The sequence below is a fragment of the Pygocentrus nattereri genome, chromosome 24 (assembly GCF_015220715.1).
Source record: "Pygocentrus nattereri isolate fPygNat1 chromosome 24, fPygNat1.pri, whole genome shotgun sequence".
NCBI classification, from domain to species: domain Eukaryota; kingdom Metazoa; phylum Chordata; class Actinopteri; order Characiformes; family Serrasalmidae; genus Pygocentrus; species Pygocentrus nattereri.
Window position 1 is genome coordinate 16842645 of NC_051234.1, and position 19557 is coordinate 16862201.

General features: G+C 37.8%; 2 protein-coding genes across 4 annotated transcripts; both read left to right on the forward strand.

The window, feature by feature from the left end:
* Nucleotides 1–7738: 7738 nt before the first annotated feature.
* Nucleotides 7739–16170, forward strand: LOC108426571 (E3 ubiquitin/ISG15 ligase TRIM25-like). Its single transcript, XM_017696176.2, has 8 exons — nt 7739–8384; nt 8875–8970; nt 10560–10793; nt 11867–12026; nt 12801–12842; nt 12921–12959; nt 13057–13086; nt 15252–16170. Exons 1-8 carry the CDS (start codon nt 7788–7790, stop codon nt 15821–15823), a joined length of 1770 nt encoding a protein of 589 aa, XP_017551665.2. The 5' UTR covers nt 7739–7787; the 3' UTR covers nt 15824–16170.
* Nucleotides 16171–16689: 519 nt separating this feature from the next.
* tmem14ca (transmembrane protein 14Ca) lies at nt 16690–19505 on the forward strand. 3 transcript variants are annotated; one of them, XM_017696179.2, is made up of 5 exons: nt 16690–16788; nt 17223–17307; nt 18190–18291; nt 18984–19071; nt 19322–19505. In XM_017696179.2, the coding sequence occupies exons 2-5, from the start codon at nt 17232–17234 to the stop codon at nt 19377–19379; spliced, it is 324 nt and encodes a 107-aa protein (XP_017551668.1). In that variant the 5' UTR covers nt 16690–16788; nt 17223–17231; the 3' UTR covers nt 19380–19505. The 3 variants fall into 3 exon arrangements, with proteins under 3 accessions (XP_017551668.1, XP_017551669.1, XP_017551666.1); XM_017696180.2 differs by lacking the exon at nt 16690–16788 and adding an exon at nt 16797–16911; XM_017696177.2 differs by lacking the exon at nt 16690–16788 and adding an exon at nt 16919–17128.
* Nucleotides 19506–19557: the final 52 nt, after the last annotated feature.

A 19557-nucleotide genomic window follows, 5' to 3' on the forward strand; every position in this document is an offset into this window, starting at 1 on the left:
TGTGTGTGTGTGTGTGTGTGTGTGTGTGTGTGTGTGTGAGTGTATCATCACTGCGCTCCCAGGTGCAGAGGCCTATTCAAGGCTACAGCAGCCTCCGTAAGGCCAGCAGGCCTACTGCTCAACATTTTCAAGATGATTTAGTGGCCAAAATGATATGCATTATGAAACACGCAGCAAAAAGTATAAAGTTTGAATTATTGTAAAAAAAGAAATGTTCAACATGAAACCTTTGCTGGATAACATTAATACATAAAATCACACATCATATTTTGATATGCATTACCATGCCGAAGTTAGGAATCATCATTTTGTTTATTCAGTTTTCAGTTAAAATGGTACTTCAGTGCAAATTGTTGGAAAGGTTGGAAATTTACCATTACTGTCCAAAAAATATGGGTCATTTTCATTTCATGGGAAATTTTCATTTCTCTACACCTTTTGACAGTTGCAGCTGCTCTTCAAGTTGTGTAAAAAATTCACAATGAATGGATCAATAGAAATGCTTCAAAATAACATGGAATAATATTGTTTTAACACTAACTTAAATTGAAAATGCAGAACGTTTTTTTTTCCTTCTATAAAGTTGCCATTTTAGAGATACCTTTTTTGTTTTGCTTTTAGAATGGGATAAATATACTTTGGCCACTCTTTATTTTTGTGCACCCTACAGCCACTTACCTAAAGGAGATAAACCACTTGCATAAGGAAGAGGAAAGTCAAAGAAAGCTTCTAAAACTGAAGTTAAAGAAATCTGATTCTTAAAAAATGTGGAAGACCTGGTAGACCACTAAATTTGTCACCATCAATTAAACAGTATTTAAAGCTTTCCCTAAGAGAGAGAGAGAGAGAGAGAGAGAGAGAGAGAGAGAGAGAGAGAGAGAGGGAGAGAGAGAGAGAGGGAGAGGAGAAAATCAAGCCCACTCTTCAGATCTGCAAAACTTCACAGGTGATTCTGTCCATCCTTCCACTGTGAGAACTCAGTGCTATGAGTCTGAAAGGATGTGTAGCTGTACAAAAAGCTATTACTGAAAAAAGGAAATATGAAAAAGCAGAGAAAATTTGTATTACAACACTGAAACTGAACATCTGAGATGGGCTGTACAGTTTTATGGACTGGTGAATCATCTTTATCATTGGGATTACTTGAATCATGATAAGCAGAAAATGTAAGCAACTTCTAAGTCTGAACTTTGAAAGTGTGGAAAAACATGCCTGCAGATTTCTTTGAGAAATGGAAAGCATGGAAGCTGTGACAAAGGAAAACCATGAATACTGATGCTGAAATGCTGAAAGAATTATATTTAGTTAGTGAGGCTTATTTGTACTTCCTGCTTTTCATGCGTATTGTTTTTGTACCTGACATTAAAAAAAAAAAAAAATACTTAATGGATGTTTTGACTAGAAAGTAAATGAAAGGGTGGTCTCTGAATTTTGCACAGTACTGTACAGCCAAAACGATATCCTTTGAAGTGATTATAACAAAAAATGAAAGCTTGGATAATTTAGCTCCTAATCTAAATAGAGAGATATAATGAACATTATAATCTATGTCTTAAACTGCATCATGATACAACATGGAGAATTACTGTATAATAAGAAACAGCTGGTTTTTTTTCTGAAATGTTACCTACATGAAAGTGCATTTTACATAAACAGTCTGTACCTATGCTCATTGTGAAAAACTGCTGTAGGACAATATAAAGACACTGAGAATATTAATAACAGTTAATAAACCACATGTGTGTTTCTGCATATGTGTGTTTTTATCTCACGTAAAGGACTGCTGCATATGGTGGTCCGGTCTAACATGAACTGTGGGGAGGAGGATGAAGCTCAGAGGCAGAAAAGCTCCAGTAGTCCAGTGTAAAATCTGTATACACTCAACCACAGTGTACTGATATTCACAATCAACTGAGGGTCTGAATGTGTACAAATGACAGTGAATATATTATTTGTGTTAGTCATTTTGATAAAACACAAAGGTTCTATCTTTATTAGAGCATTATTTCCTTTTTCTATTTCTTTCCCAATTTCATTTCTATTAGCTCAAGCTACCATAACCTTAATGAAATGAAAATGACAAACATTGATCTATTTTTTTTGCACACTTATTAATGTACACTTAATGTATACTTTTCATAAATACTCAGTCAGAGACTGCCTCAGTCAGAGACTGCCTCAGTCAGAGACTGCCTCTATCAGTGCAGTTTCTAAACACTGTTTGACCAGAGGAGGATGGGTCACCCCTTGTGAGTCTTGGTTCTTCTTCCAGTCTGAGGGAGTTTTTCCTTGCCACCGTTGCCTCTGGCTTGCTCACTGGGGGATATTTGTTGTAACTGTATGTTTTCAAACTTCTGTAAAGCTGCTTTGTGACAACCTCGTTGTAAAAAGTGCTATACAAATAAACGTGAATTGAATTATTGCTGGCATAACTGCCAGCTAAGCTCAGTCAATTGTATGAGTGAAAATCACATCTGTTAAGATTTTTGTCTGTTTAATTTTTTTTCCTTTATCTACATGTATAATTTTGCATTTTATGGCTATGCAGAAACTTCTGTAAGAAATGACATAAAAAATTTAAATTTAAAAGAAGCCACACATTGTCATCCTGTCGCCTATTTGTGATTATTTTTACATGAGGGTGATGAAACTACAACAGAATCAAGTCATTGCTGATTTTTTTAAGCAATGCAGTTATCACATGGACCATTTTACTGAATTAGTTGAAACTGTAAAGCCTGAAACAATCATTCAGACTTAGATATTTTCAAGAATTATGTTATTTTGTATAAATAGATGCAAAATCATCACTTTTTTTTGGGACGCTTTCTTTTGGGAGGTGGCTGTCCCAAACCCTAACCTCTAAATTTCAACTTATTAAAATAATACTTTTTGTATTTTATTTAAAGATGTTTTTTATTTCTTTACATCAAAGATGAAAGATTTAGATTTATCATGATTTTAATTTTAAAATAAAAAATATATATGTTAAAAAATTGATGTCCGACATTTTCATGTCCCTACCAAAACACATAGAGTTTTAGTCTAGAGGTGGATCCTTATTTAACCACACCCCTGCATTTCAGAGCAGGAAGTGTGACTGCATCCCTGTCCCTCATGGCCACATGGTGAGTCTGAAAATCTGTGTGTAACATTATTACTGAAATACAAATTTTCTGCAGTTAAGTAACTTTTTGGTGTTTAATGAAAAATGATATAATTTTATGCGTGTGCAACTGTTTAAAGCTAGTTTGCTAGTCGTGTGCTAGCTAGTGTTTTTTAAGTTTTGCTCAAAATGAGCTACAATTGTCACCGCAGAAAAATTGTTTTGGTAGTGGCAAAATGGCATGTTCAATTATTTGTATGAATAAACTAAAAACAATTAAGATATAAGGTCCATCAAAGATAAGGGATTTTAGTCTAAATTCCAATCCAAAATGTGTTCTCAATTCTGACTTTGAAACAATTACGTAGAATAATTCCAACTTAATTTCTTACCAGCAGATATAAATCAACTTATTTAAACATCATTGTATTTGATGTTTGGGGTCCTGTAGGTCCCAGGCACCCTGTAAAAGATCAAACATACTTAACGTTGTTTTATGAGGACTGGCACATAACATGATTTTGACTTAGTGGTATGTCTCAGAGGTCCTTTACACAAAAATCTATTAAGTGTAATGTATTCCTACATGCTTTATTCTGAAATTAGTGTGGAGGGCTCTAAGATACTCCTCACTAAATAAATCTGTCCACTGCTGCGCATGTAAATACACAAATCTTTGCAACCTTCCTCTTCATTTTAGTCTGTCTTACTCTTTTTTGTCTATAACTTACTTTTAAAAATGTACATATTTTCACAAGTATTTTGTTGCCAAAGGACCATCAATTTCTGTCTATTGGGTTTTAACAAGACACCTCTCAGGTCTCTGGGACCCCAAACAATCAGGAAGCCCATCAGAACAAAACATGATAATTAAATTACAGTACATAGTATTAACTCATTGACTAGAATTAGAGCTACTGACTGTTTTTGACTGTACTTTGTCTCCACCTAGTGCCTGTAAAAGATACATTCACCTTTGAGCACTTAAGTTAAGGCAATATACACATTACACCTACAGGAGCTTTAATGACATCCCATTCTAAATCCATAGGCATTTATATGGGGTCAGGGCTCTGTGTGGGCCAGTCAAGTTCTTCTACACCAAATTCACCTAATCATGCCTTTATGGACCTTGCTTTTTGCACTGGGGCTCAGTCAGGCTGGAACAGAAAAGGGCCTTCCCCAAACTGTTCCCAAAAAGATTGGAAGCATGCAATTTTCCAAAATGTCTTGGTATGGTGAAGCATTAAGACCTCCCTTCAGTGGAACTGAGGGGCAATAGGCCAACTCCTGAAAAACAACCCATAGCATAAGCCCTCTTGTACCAAACTTCACACTTTGTGTGAACCGACCGACCGACTGACCGACCGACCGACCGACAGATAGATAGATACTTTATTGATCCTGAAGGAAATTTAGCAACTCCTGGCATTTGTCACTTCACAGAATGCATTTCCGCTCCTCCACAGTCCAGTGCTGGTGTTCTTTACACTCATTGTGCTTGGTGATGTAAGGCTTGCATACAGCTGCTCAGCCATGGAAATCCATGCCATGAAGCTCCCAGCGTACAGCTGAGGAGGTTTGGAACTCTACATTTATTAAGTCAGCAGAGCATTGGAAACTTTCATGCTCTATGTGCCTCAGCACTTGGCCCCAAAATTACAGACTATAGTAATGGATGACTAACACAAACTGTGCAGCAGCAGATGAGCTGTCTCTGATATTACATCTACAAGCTGGACTGACAAAGTAGGAGTGTCTAACAGAGTGGACAGTGAGTGGACACAGTATTTAAAAGCTCCAGCAGCACTGCTGTGTCTGATCCGCTCACACACACACTAACAAACACATCACCACCACATCAGTGTTATTGCAGTGCTGAGAATGAGCCACCACCCAAAGAGTAGCTGTTCTATGAAGTTCCATGGGGGTCCTGACCACTGAAGAACAGGGTAAAAGGGGGCTAACAAAGTATCAAAGAAACAGATGGACTACAGTCTGTAACTGTAGAACTAAAGTGCTAAAGTGGAGCTGATAAAATGGACAATGAGCATAGGCATAATTTTATGTCTGATTGGTATATATATGTTCTGTTGTTAGAAATCTTGGTGTTTTACTCAACCCATCACTCAATTTTGATCTGCACATCAAATTCCTCACCAAGACTGCATTCTTTCATTTACGTAACATTGCTCATCTCTGACCGTTCCTGTCTGATAAAGATGCCAAAACTCTGGTTCATGCCTTCATTATGTCCCGCATTGACTATTGTAACTCCCTCTTTGTTGGTCTCCCTGTAAAGTCATCCAAAAGCTACAGTACATTCAGAGCTCTGCAGCTAGAGTGCTCACCCACACTAAGCATTCAGCTCATATCACCCCCGTTCTCTCTCAGCTACACTGGCTGCCGGTCCTGTCGTGTATAAAGTTTAAAATCTTACTGCTCACTTTCAAAGCTTTGCATAATCTTGCTCCCCCCTACCTCAGAGAACTGCTGACCTCTTACACTCCCTCTCACTCTCTCAGATCTTCTAGCAATAACTTACTTGCTGTTCCACGCACCAGACTTTCCACCTTGGGAGGGAGGTCCTTTAGTGCCATGGCCCCCAAACTCTGGAATTCTCTTCCTCAATCCCTCAGGGACTGCTCTTCTCTTTCTTCTTTTAAATCTGACTTAAAGACTTTTCTGTTTAATGCACATTTTTCTTCCTCCTCCTCTGTATAGTGTGTTTTTTTTTATATGAAGCGACCTTGGGTTTGTGAAAGGTGCTATATAAATGTAATTTATTATTATTATTATTATTATTATTATTATATGTTCATTGAAAGACCATTTTAAGATTATTCTAGACATTTTGTTTACTCAGAGTAGTGTTTTATTTGATGATACAACATGCTGCTTTTGTCAAAATAACATGTAAAAATAGGAGTCTGGTTAGATAGGATAGATACATTATGGCAGATTTTTATGTTTTCTTCAAGCATTATTTCTTGAAACAAGCATAATCTTCCATCCCATTACTTCAGGAGTAAAAATAAGTTAAAAATTGGTTTTATAACCATATAATTGTCTTACAACAATCTTACAATGAGAAATATTAGATATGTGATTTACATTTAAGGTGCTTTTACTTGCCAACATATCACTTTCAATTGTTCACAGTGATGTGGTAAATCGGGTGAAAACAAACACAAATTCAGTTAAAACTCTGCTTATACACATATACACTCACACACAAACACACACATACACACACACTTAACTAGGCTAACTGTAGTATTATATGCTATAGAAACGTTTATCAGGCAGTTTCCTTCGCTGCAGGCATGCTTGAAACATGAATAGCTCAATTCATTCAGTGTTAGCCAGTCTCTGTCAGCTACATCTGGATTCAATATAATTTAACAATGAAACTCAGTGGAGTGGCTCTGACAGCTTGTGCACCACATACAAAGCAAGAATGCAGTAAGTACGTCATCACACATCTGATGTTACTTGACTGGCCAGATGAAGAAAATAAGGGCTACATTTCAAACATGCCATCACTTCATAAGATTCCTACTACTACTACAAACAACAACAACAAAACAACAACAACATTCTTCTTTTTCTTAAATAATTAGGTAAAGCATTGTGTAATAACATTAATAACAATGATGTTGTTATATTATTATTAGAAGTAGTACTAGAGTAGCACCTTTCACACATAGGAGCTCAAATAGCTCAAAAATGTGCAAATAGAGCAAATGTAAAAAGTTTTTTTTAAACAGAAACTCCATCAACTTCTGCATAATGTGATTCTTAAGGCATTTTATTGATTGTCTAAAATGACTAGTGAACCTACATGCATTTTATGAGTTTTTTACATGCAATATTGATAAAATGGTAAAATGGTGGTAAGTAGTGGATATTATTTTGCGTACAGGTATTACATTGTCCTGCATGTATCTCTTCACCATGAATAGACTTTAAAAAGTAGGCCAAAACCTTATCATCAAATAAAAGGATAAAACTGATGCACTTTTTACTGGTTTTCATTGAAGATATCACAAAGAATTTTCTGTTTGAAAATAACTGGTATCTGCATTGATAGCCTTGATCTTATTAGGTATTACTTGATATTACTTGGCAAAAAAATTGTGGTGTCACCCCCTACACATTTAAAAAAGGTGGCCCTTCAATGGTTCATTAGTAAAGACAATGGAACCGTTTCATGCCTACATGGTGAAACAGTTTTTCAGATTGATGGAGAAAGTGTTGTATATGATCCTACATAGAACCTTTTTGAAAATGGTTCTGCATAGACAACAAGAGAAGAACCATTTACAAAAAGGCTCTATATAAAACCAAATACATTATTCTGAAGAACCATTCACCATGTAAAGAACGATTTAAGCATGTAAATTGTTCTATATAGAACCATTTCCTTTATTAAATATCCACCAAACAACCATCTTTTTAAGTGTGTACTTTGAATAACAGGGAGTTGCTTCATAATGACTGTTTTCCCCAGGATTTATCTGCAGGCTAGCAGGTCCTGACCATGTTTGGAATATCAGACAATGTAAAAGATGCCAAACTATTTCAGTCGTTCACTCAAGCAGTTATGAGCAGGGCTCACATTTCCAGTGAAGCAAAAGTGAAAGCGAGTGGAGTGCAGTGCACTCGGAGCACAGGGGACATGGCGGAGGCCAACATTCCTGTGAAAGAGCAGCAACTCTGCTGCTCAATCTGTCTGGACCTGCTGACAGATCCAGTGACCGTTCCCTGTGGACACAGCTACTGCATGATGTGCATCAGGGAGCACTGGGATTACGGTGGAGACAACGAAGGCTGTTTTTGTCCACAGTGCTGGCGCAGATTCGCCGTTCGGCCCGAGCTAAACCGCAACACAGTGCTCGCCGAGCTGGTGGAGAAATTCAGGGAAACCTCGCAGACCTCACAGCAGAGATCCCCAGCTGTCTGTGGATCCGGATCCGCGGGGGTCTTGTGCGACGTGTGCAGCAGCGACAAGCAAGCAGCCGTCAGTTCCTGCCTCGTCTGTCTGGTCTCTTACTGCGCCGATCACGTTCAGCCCCACTATGAGTCTCCTGCTTTTAAGAAGCACCGACTCGTCCCGGCCTGCAGGAAGCTGCAGGAGAGGATCTGCCCCGCTCACGATCGGCTCTACGAGTTTTACTGTCGCACCGAGCAGACATGCGTGTGTTATTTGTGCACTATCGGCGAACATAAGGGTCACGACACAGTGCCAGCTGAGACTGCCCGAGATGAGAAAGTGGTACGTGTGAGCTGTACAGTGCTGAGAAAACACGCAATTCAGAAAGCATTTCAACCAGTATAAGTAGATCAGCATAAGTGAACATATTACCCCACTCATTCACACTGAATTATAAGGAATACTTCAGCCTGGCCTGCTTTTTCAATGAGGCACAACTCAGGGCAGCCAATCAAACAGAGCTAAACAAATATACCATACTGTTTTATAAACGCTATTTTTCTCGAGCAGAATGACTGATGTGAGCATTTATCTAAAAAAAGGAATGTCTGTAAAACCTCCTGCTCTGCTCCGCCGACAAACGCTGTATGAAAGGCCTGTGCGTTCTAGCAAATAATCCTGTGTCGGCCGGGCTCTAGCTCAGAGCACCGAGGCTGTTGGGCTTGTTTTATTTCCTGCTGGTGCAGAATGGTAACTGTTCTTATTACAGGGGTTTGGATCGCCGGGTCTTTGTTTTTCTTTGCCTTTAAACGAAATCACCTCTGTCTTCAAGGAGGTGATCATGAACTGGAACAGGAAGATAAATCAGAGGATTCAGCAGGAAGAGAAGGTGTGTCAGGATTTGAGAAAAGCAATTAAAACTATTAAGGTAAGCTTCAGTTGGTTCATTGTGACCTGTAAGTGCTGTGAATTGGCTTTGCTTTTTCAAGTGCAGGCAAATGACAAGCGCATGTCTTGATTTCACAGGGACTGTAATGCTTGGGTTATTATAAAAAGCTTATGCCAGTAATTGCATGATGACAGCATAAGCTGTTTAAAATAATATAATACATATAGCTAATATCATAACTTTTTGCTACTGGCTGGCACCTGAGACTCTGGAGGTGTGGCTTTGCAAAGGCTGAGGGTAGCCAACAAAGCGACTACATGTTGTTGTTTATTGTTGATGTCTGTTAGTTATTATGATGTATGTGTGTTACTTGTGTTGTTGTAAATAAAAAAAGAATGCGTTTAATATCAGCTTGCTGCTAACTGGCTCTCTTTAACAGGTTTGCACATGTATTGTCTGCAGCTGGATATATTTTGCCCTCTCTAGAATAGACTGAACAGGTTAGAAGAAAGCCAACTTGCTAACAGTCTGATAATAAAAGACTTCAATTTCAAGCTGTCACAGAAGGTTAAACACTAAGACATAAAAAGTAAAAAATATGTTACTTACATGCGTGTTACAAGCTTGAATATATCTACTGAAACTAAAGCTGACATCAAAATCCAACATAATGCTGATCTAAAACTGATAGCTTGGGACTAACATACCATAGTAGTAGCATTGTTGTAGCACTGGTTAACAAAATTGGTTAAAAAAAAAAGAAATTGTTCATGAAATAAAGAATCCTAAAGCATCCCAGCAGTGAAGATTATTCTGTTTTATTTGTGCTTACATTTCTATCATGCTAGGATGTTATTAGCATTTAACATATGTTGTTTGTTTATGCAAACAACATATGTTAATGACCGAAAGAACAAGATCACGAATACAAGCGGCCGAAATGAGTTTCCTCCGCAGGGTGTCTGGACTCTCCCTTAGAGATAGGGTGAGAAGTTCGGTGAGGGACTCGGAGTAGAGCCGCTGCTTCTCCACTTCAAGAGGAGCCAATTGAGGTGGTTCGGGCATCTTGTTAGGATGCCTCCTGGACGCCTCCCTTGGGAGGTGTCACAGGCAAGTCCACCCGGGAGGAGACCCAGGACACACTGGCGTGACTATATCGCCCAGCTGGCCTGGGAGCGCCTTGGAATCCCCCCCCCAGGGAGCTAGTGGAAGTGGCTGGTGAAAGGGAGGTCTGGGCCTCATTGCTTAGGATGCTGCCCCCGCGATCCGAATCCCGGAGAAGCGGAATATGATGGATGGATGGATGGATGGATGGATGGATGGATGGATGGATGGATGGATGGATGGATGTTTGTTTATGCAGAAAGTTCAGTCAGTGAGACTTTGTTATAAGTGGAGCAGATGTCCATAAATTCAATTTGAGGCCCGTATGTCAGTACATGTCATTTGCTTAGTAAACATCTTATGCTGCCTTGTGAATACAGACATGAGCCGTTCAAAATATGCACATGTTGCTTTATTAACACATTACTCAATGCTTGTGCATGTTTCAACATTGGTAGCCTTCAAAAAATGTGCCATATATTTAATACTTTTGTATTTAATTGCTTTGGTATTTCTCCAAACAGTGCTCTGCACAGCTAGCACGTGATGAGATTGAGCGAATGTTTACTGAGATGCTGGCCTCCATTGAGAGGATGCATTCAGATGTGATGGAGCAGCTGAAAACACAGGAGGAGAATGAGGTCAGAGGAGCTGAGGGAATCCTAGAGCAAGTTGAGATGGAGATTGTGGATCTCAGGACGAGAAGCGCTGAGCAAGAGGAGACCTCACAGACTTGTGATCCCTTTGAGTTCCTGCAGGTTTGACATTATCATCATTCATAAGTTTTTAAAGATCACATATATGTTGTTATTATGTTAGTTTATATAGTTACGTGAGAATAAGGGCTTGAAGTGTGGACCCACATATGTATTAATATAATAATGTAATAATATATGTAAGTGAAGGGGTTTAGTGCATATGTGTATGTATATATATATATATATATATATATATATATATATGTATATATATATATACACTTTTTGAATTGAAATTGAAATTTTAAAAATAACTGTTCTAAAATGTTAATACAGTTATTTATTTATGGTTCATTTGATAAAACATTTTGCAAATAAGTGAGGTGGACAGATGAAGTGAAAGTGAACTCAAAATTTGACCAAAATCACCAAAGTATGTTTAGGGTAAAAAAGGAGCAGCATTTGTTAAAAATGACTAGTAATCGTGAAGGGTGGATCTATGATGCTTTGGGGTTATGTGTCATCCAGTGACACAGGAAATCTTTCATGGATAGATGGAAGACTGAATTCCATTGACACTGATGATGTTGATATTACGCAGTCAAGAAACTGCAGCTGAAAAGAGGCTGCCTTCTACAACTGGACAATGACCTAAAACTTACTTCAACATGCATCATGAACTAATTGAATAAAAGCTAAAGCTGTTTGAATGGCCCACGGTCTCCTGATGTAAACATCATGGAAAACTGGAATATCTTAAGCATGCTGTTCACACAAGACAGCCCAAGAATACCGCAGTACTAGAAGCATTTTGGAAGGATGAGTAGGTGAAAGTTCCTAAAGAATAGAAAGGCTCCTAACTGACTACAAAAAGCATTGCCAATTGTGACATCTACTAAAGTAGGTCATTTGAGTTAGCACTGAGTTAGTAGGGTGTCTAAACTTTTGCACACAACACAATTTAACTTTTTCAATTTTGTTAAACCAAATTTAAAATATGAATTTAGCATTTGCAGAAAAAAAGGTTTTTTTTAAATAACATGCTGCAGAAGTTTTTGTTTTTACTTCTTCAAAAATTAACAAAATATGTGATTTGGGTGCCCATACAAATGATATTTATACTGTCTTTGTAGAATTTCCTGTCCTTGACATGTCCATCTTGGACTGAAACTTTGGCCAGCCCCCCTCCTAATCCTAAAGTCACATTTGAGAGAGTCGTTCACTCCGTTTCAAAACTACAGAAGAGCCTGGAGGACATTTGCACTACAGAGATGAGCAACATCTTCGAAACAAGTCAGAGTTTGATGGTCTAGACCAATGTTTGACAACCATCCTCTTGCAGAACTGCCTTTCCTCAGAATCGATTTCCAACTTTATTATTAGTGATGCTGATCCGATATACTGTATCCTGATACTGAAACAGACTTTTTTAAACAGATCGACATTTTCAAATTTTCTTTTTAGTCACAGCCATTATAAAAATGTGCGATTTTATAAACTATCGATGACAATTAAATTTAAAAATGCATAATTCTTAAAATAATGTTTTATCCTATCCACTGGGGTACCTAAGCCTCTACATTGTGTTTATGAACTTACCAACATGTACATTAACAGCACTGATATCAGATTGGTAATTGGTGTTCTGCAACACTTTAAGCTCAGCTATTCCAATTTGTATCAGAAGAGAAGAAGTTGATTCAGTCTAATCCAGAAGGACCTTGATTATCAGGATCAGGTGTTGGACAACTCTGCAACAACCCTAATGATTAGAATTTAAAATCTTGAATAAAAATGGTCATAAATGACCATGTAAATCTAATGTAAAAGTGTGAGATACTTGGCATTTCAAATGTAATGTTTTCTTTCTGTAAATACTTTAAAGTATATATTTCAACATTGTCAAAACAAAGTTTCAGCAAGTAGCATAGATCTGCAAGAGGAGGGTTGGTCTGTGTTAACCATTTAATAATATACTTACTTTACTTATTCGTAACAGGTTTCATTCATAATTAATACCCTTGGTCATGGTCAAAGTATTACTACATCCTGTCTTTGTTTTAATAGTTGAGGAGGTCCAGATTTTCCAGAGGGGAAAGCCAAGGCAAAGTAAGTGTCAAGTTTTGTTTTGTTTTTCCTGTAATAAATTACTTTACAGCTCTTACTAATGCCTGTTCTCTCAAACAGCAACCCCTAAACCACAAGCACCACTGAATCCCATCCCAGGTTAGTAATGGCATGCTGACTGGTCAAGAAGTTCTCAAATTAATTTATATCATATAATCTGCCTTACAAATCTCATCTGTACTGTTTGTTGCTCCAGAACCAACGACAAGGGAAGACTTTTTACACTGTAAGTCTGTATATTTATATGCACACATTTGTATTAACACACACACACAGGAACTGTACAGAATCATTAACATTGGTCTGCACAGAATGGACTACTTTTACACTGTGTGTGTGGGCCCTCACAAATGTACACTGAAAATCTACTCTAAGTTGCTAGATATTAGGTATGCCTACCTACACTCATTGGCCATTTTATCAGAAACACCTACCATTCAAAGCCAAAGTACACCAACAGAACAAACATGGACTAATGCAAACAAACACAAGCGTATGATTAGTGCGTCTTCCGTGTGTTTGACTGTTAGATGAATCTAGACCAGGGGTGCAAAAATGTTTGTGTTGGGCTAAGGGCCAAAAAGACAAAACAGTATACAGATAACCAATGTATTTAGTAGCATCACACATGTTTTGTTTGTAAATAGTTAGAAAAATGCACTTTGAAAAGGAAGAATTTAAGTTCTATGTACTATTTTTAAAAAGGGTTAGTTTCTGGCAGGCAAAATCAAACGTCACTAGGGGGCAAGTTTTGTCTCACAACCAAGTTTTGACCCATGGTCCATACTTCGCGCAGCCCTGATTTAGAGTGTTCTCTTTTTATTCACTCTGGTTAATTTGATTCACTGGTACTTTTTCTGGACTTTTTCCCAGACAGGTTTCATTTGAATGCAAAAGTTTGAACAACCCTGGTGAAATGGCCTGTTTTGTTGATTTTCTAAGTGAAAATAATCTATTACATCTACAGGGCACAAATTTGAATGTGGCGTTTTCTGCAACTCTAAGTGCAGTACCTCTGGTTTTTTGTAGAGTTTAACAGACTGGAAAGAATAAAATCTAAAATGTGCCATAACTTTTGCACAGAGCACATTTTATGTTTTATTTTTTCCCAATATATAAAAAAATCTATATTGTGTATTAATATGTGCACATGTGTGTTTCCTGTAGGAGATGTGTTAACTTATTTTCACTTAGAAAATGAATAAAACTTCAATCAGGTGTGCCCAAACTTTTGCACACAACTGTAAAATGTAGGTAGAATGTCTGTGTTTGTCTGGTCAGTGTAATCTGGGATATAGGTGCACTTTAAAGGTTTACGATCACTGAGTAACTTTTGGGGCACAATTTGGCAGCCACCTATGCTGTCCATCAATTGAACAAATAAAGGACCTCCATAAACCGACAGTGGCTTTGCTGGAGTTTTGAAATACCACTGGTGGGTTGAGAATAGCCCACCAACAAAAAATATCCAGCCAACAGTGGTACTGTGGTCAGAAACAGTAATAAAAGGCTAGCAGATGACTAACACAAATTGTGCATGGAAAAAAGATGCTATAGGGTCTAGAGTGGTTGATAACAACCGATGGGCTACAGTCAGTAATGATATTCCTACAAAGTACACCTATGTAGTAGTTGTATCTGAAATTGGCCAATGAGCATTGACAACAGATTACACAAACATTAACATACAAGAAAATTAACCACTGTTCTCAAATGTTCTCCCCTATTTGCAATGTTCCAATATGTTCTCCCTCATTCACACTGGTTCATTTGGCTTGTTTGGTCAATTGAACTCCATTAGAATGTTGGGGCATTTTTCCATTGCACATTCAAAAACCACAAGTGACCCAAACAGGAACTAACAAGACCAATTTGTGGTTCTAGTTCACTGGAACAGTCAATTGACTTAGCAATTTTAGCTTATTTTTCTCTGTTAATTATGAACTTATGAGCTACATCACTTGTTCTGTTGAAGCTAGCATAAATGCTTAATAGTGCCATTAGTCAGCTTCCTAACTAATAAATGTCACTCAGTTATCTGCCATTCTAGTTCACATTCTTATGCAATTATTGGTGATGTAATAGTGCTTGGTGACTTTATCTTCAGCTGCAAGACTGAAGAATTTGCTAAATGTAGCTTCAGCTACAAGTGTTATCAAAGACAAAGAGCTCCCTCAAGTAACATTAGGTCCTGTTAGTACCAATGTGCAACAGGTACCAACCATAAAACAGCAACCTTGTTAAGTTCCTACAAAAGGTTCCTGTACTTTGTGCAGTGAAAAAATGCTTATTGGTGAATGCTGAGTCCATTAGCCATGATCAACAGCATCATGCGCTCAATAGGTCATTTGGTCAGTATTCCATTATGAATCCAGCTTTTGCATTTTACAGATTCCTGTTATCTTACTTTGGCGTCCTCAATTGTCCACCCAAACCTCAGTGTGCATTCAAGCAAGAGAGCTGTTAAATGTGCCTCTAATAATTCATTAGTGAACAAGTGGCCTCAAGCGCTATGCAGAGAAGGCCTGACAGGACGCTGCTACTGGGAGGTGGAGTACAGCGACAGTGGAATTTGCACAATAGGCCTGTGTGAGGGCGTCCAGAGAAGGAAACAGAGTCTGGCAGTGGGTTTTGGACGAGATGCTCTGTCCTGGGGATTGGACTGCTTCCACCTGACTTACGTGTTTCGCCATGACAATGAAAACATCACAATCCCGGCCCCCAAGTCAACCACCAGAGTGGGAGTCTATTTAGATCACAGGGCAGGAACACTGTCCTTTTACAGTGTCTCCAGCACAATGACCTTGCTCCACAGAGTCCGCTCTAACTTCACCCAGCCCCTGTACCCTGGCTTTGCACTTTGGACAAATGGATGGCAGAACAGCACACCCTCATATTTCTTTAAAGATCATTCTTTGACATCTGACCCCGGACACATGTCCATCAAAATAATAAACCTGTGATTGCCTTCTCTTTCTAGCAATATTGATATAGAGGGGTCTTTTATTTGCAGGTATACAAAATTGATTTTTCATAATACTCACATTTAACCTTTTAACCTGAATTAACCTTGTAATAATTATATACATTTGCCATGCCTGAAAATATATGCATAAAATGGTATACATAATGGTATTAGCTAGATTACAAAAATACATTGCTCTTTATTAAGTACTTTTTAGAGTCTCACAGTATGGTTACCAGCACTGTTAAGTCTCTCATTACAGCTCACAGCACAAAGTGCAGGATAAAATTAGACAATTCTGTTCATTCTGAGGTTCAAATAAATAAAAAAGAAATAAAGAAAGAATAATGGCTGCGGGTCTGTGTTTGCCAATGGAGAGAGATGCCAAAGTTTGAGTTGTGCAGTCTAACATAGGGGATACCAATCTCATTCAGAAAAGGCAGGGTTGACTGCAGGTTTTTATTCTACCATAAGCCCACCTGGTTCTAGTTTTTAAATCAATTTATCTCAAACCAGTCAGTCATATGAGGTGTGCACCTATTAGGCCCTTTGTGGATGAGTTTGGAGATCTCTGATCTAAAAAACTGTTTCTTCATTTTAAACTGTAGTGCTGCGCTGAATTAACCACTAGAGGGAAGCATTTGACTTATTTGTTGCACTTATCAATATTTCGCCAAGGATTTCATGTTCCCCTCATTGATTTATAACGTTATACGTCGCTATGAAGCGCTCTGAGAAAACGGGAAAAGCTGTGGCCACCTTCCTCGTATCACACAGAATCAATAAATCCTCATTTCAAGAGAAGAATGTGAAGTATTACAAAAGATTTTCTCAGAAAACTCAATTTCCCATCAGCCCCTCTGTGAAAGACGTCATTGGAGATGAGATTTCATTGGTTGTTGAGTTTGTCGCTTTAAAGTAACGTGCAAGGACGTTTCCAGTACCAGCTGCAGTTGATTTCAGGTAAGTGCACTGGAGTAATTTACTATGACTGTTGTAAGTTAGGACAGTTTCTTTTAATGCTGCCCTTTCAGAACTTTTTAGAGAAGGTGTCGGTGCACTGTTTCAGCCGTAAATGTAGGTCAGGTAAGCAGTGCGGCCATGTGAGCTATAGCTAACGTTACTTATGCTGACTGACGTTTTGACACAGTTGTTATCTCATTCGGGTTTATCTGCTGCACAACTTATGCTCGCATTCCATACAAGTTTTAAGAAGATAGAGCTGTCGGGCTGTCAGGGCTCCACGTCGCTGTCTGACCTTACAGTCATGAACGCTACTGCGGTCAATGTCTTTTTCAAGCAGGTCTGCGTTTATTAGCTTATCAGGGCGAGGAAGGAAGGTTTACCATCGTTGGAGTGATTTTTCGATTTATTGACCTTAATTATTGTGTTGCCAGGCCCTGATCATGGCAGTTGACTGGGCTGGATATGGGTACGCAGCACTGGTTGCGTCAGGAGGAGTGCTGGGTTATGTTAAAGCAGGTAAGTTAAAGTGTAACGTTATACTAAAATAGTAGCCATTACAATAGCCGATTACTTCAACTCCAGTAACCCCTCATGCTAACCCAGTAGACTTCTTCCTTAACGTGATGAAATATGTGACGTGTAGAGAGCAGTACCTGCTTCGGGCTGTTAGCTTTTCGTAATTTTAGCAGATGTATTTAAAGGGGAATTCCACCGGTTTTTCAAAAGTTGTGCAGAATTATTCGGTTAAGATGTAAATAAAATAATTTAGAGTGATTTGATGTGAAATCTAGAGAACCAAGTCAGAATTGTTATCAGAATTGATAGAAACCAGACGCCTGGAGCGTTGAATGCCTCTATAAAGCTTGCTCACGTGAGTTTACTACTTTATATGGTTAAGAATATGTTGCCTGATGTAATCCGTTGTTTACGATTTATGAAGTTTTGGAATAAGGATTTGATCTGAAACATATATACTTAAAAGGGGTCCATGGTGGAGGGGTACACGTTGTAAGGCAAAGTAGTCCTCAAAGAAAAATTTATTTTCCCAGATTTACCACTGTTTTACCTTATATCAGCATCACTTATAAAAACGTGAGAAAATAGTCAGTTTAGGACCATAAATACAATGGCAGTGTTTTAAGTGAAGGTTCACTGATCGTTTTGGATATTAAGTAAAATAGCGATTTTTGCTACGTAGACATTGTCACTCCTGGTTCATGTCACCACCATTGTAGAGGAATATAAGTTGGCAAGTATCATTACAATGAATTATTTGACATCGAATTACTCTGAATAACTTTGTTTACATCTCAATGACAGAATTATACAGAAATTTTGAAAGATTGGTGGAACTCCCCTTTAAGTTCTAATTACCAGATGTAACCTGTTTTTCTGCAGGCAGTGTCCCTTCCTTGGCAGCTGGGGTGCTCTTTGGCGGTCTAGCAGGTTTTGGTGCTTATCAGATATCACAGAACCCCAAAAACATCTGGGTATCTTTAGGTTGGTGCTTTCATATGTACTGCTTTAATTATACTGTGTGATGCGTATTAACGTTTAATCAAAGTGATATTATTGTGTATATATATATATATATATATATATATATATATATATATATATATATATATCTCTCTTGACACACTGTAAATTATCATGAATACTTGTCACAAACAGATTGTTTTATCAAACAGACTAGACACTCAAAATGCCCATTATTAAGAGAATTATTAGAATAGTTTTGTAGTATTCATAAATAGGGCTGAATTTTCTGTTCAACTCCAGATAAAGTACTTATTCACTATTTAATATTCTCATATTTTGAACAATATCTGAATTAAGAAAAATGATGAATGCATCCATGTTTTGATGAGAGGCCTGGAGCTGGGAGTGTGCTTCATGACACTGACCATACTGATGTGGTTCAAATTGACTTTGATCGTTGTTCAAATATTGCAGTTACATTAGATGGTATAAATAATAGATATCACTTATCTGCATTATGCATGTTGTTACATTTTTGGAGTTGCAATGTATTGTCGCAATGTACTGTTACGTGTTCAAGTGATGTCAAAAAAGACAAACTTACAAAAAATGGAAATGTATGTTTTTGTTGTTTTGTTTTTTTTTTGGACAGTGGCGATCTAGACATTAGAAACACCTATTTACTGTCTATGTATATCTTTGTTGGGCAGCTACATCAGGAACCCTGGCTGCTATCATGGGGAACAGATTTTATAACTCTCGCAAGATTATGCCTGCTGGTATAGTGGCTGGAGCAAGGTACTTACTGCATCCTCCACAACAAGATTCTGCACCTGGTCATTCAGAAATCTCGGAGTTATTCCTGAGCTTTGCTGGCGTTATTCACACAAAGCTTTCTTACACTATTTCAACAACAGTTGTATTAACAATGATATTAATTATTACTGATGTATATTGTCAGATTAGAAATTGATTGGGAATGCCAATCACATGGGAATCTGAAGTGTCCAGTCCTTTCTAATTCATATTGATTTAATCTCTCTTGCAGCATTCTGATGTTGGTGAAGCTTGCTTTTGGAGTTCTACAGAAGCCACAAAAATCATGATAAATTGATACCACAAAACCCTGAAAAATCATTCTTTATTGCTACATTATATCACTGTCATTCTGTAGTCAACTGTGATTGTGGAAATAATTTTTAATAAAATGTTTCATAAATGATAAAAATTAAGCCATTTTTTTAGCTATGCTTACTAATGATACTATTTTCATTCACAACACAA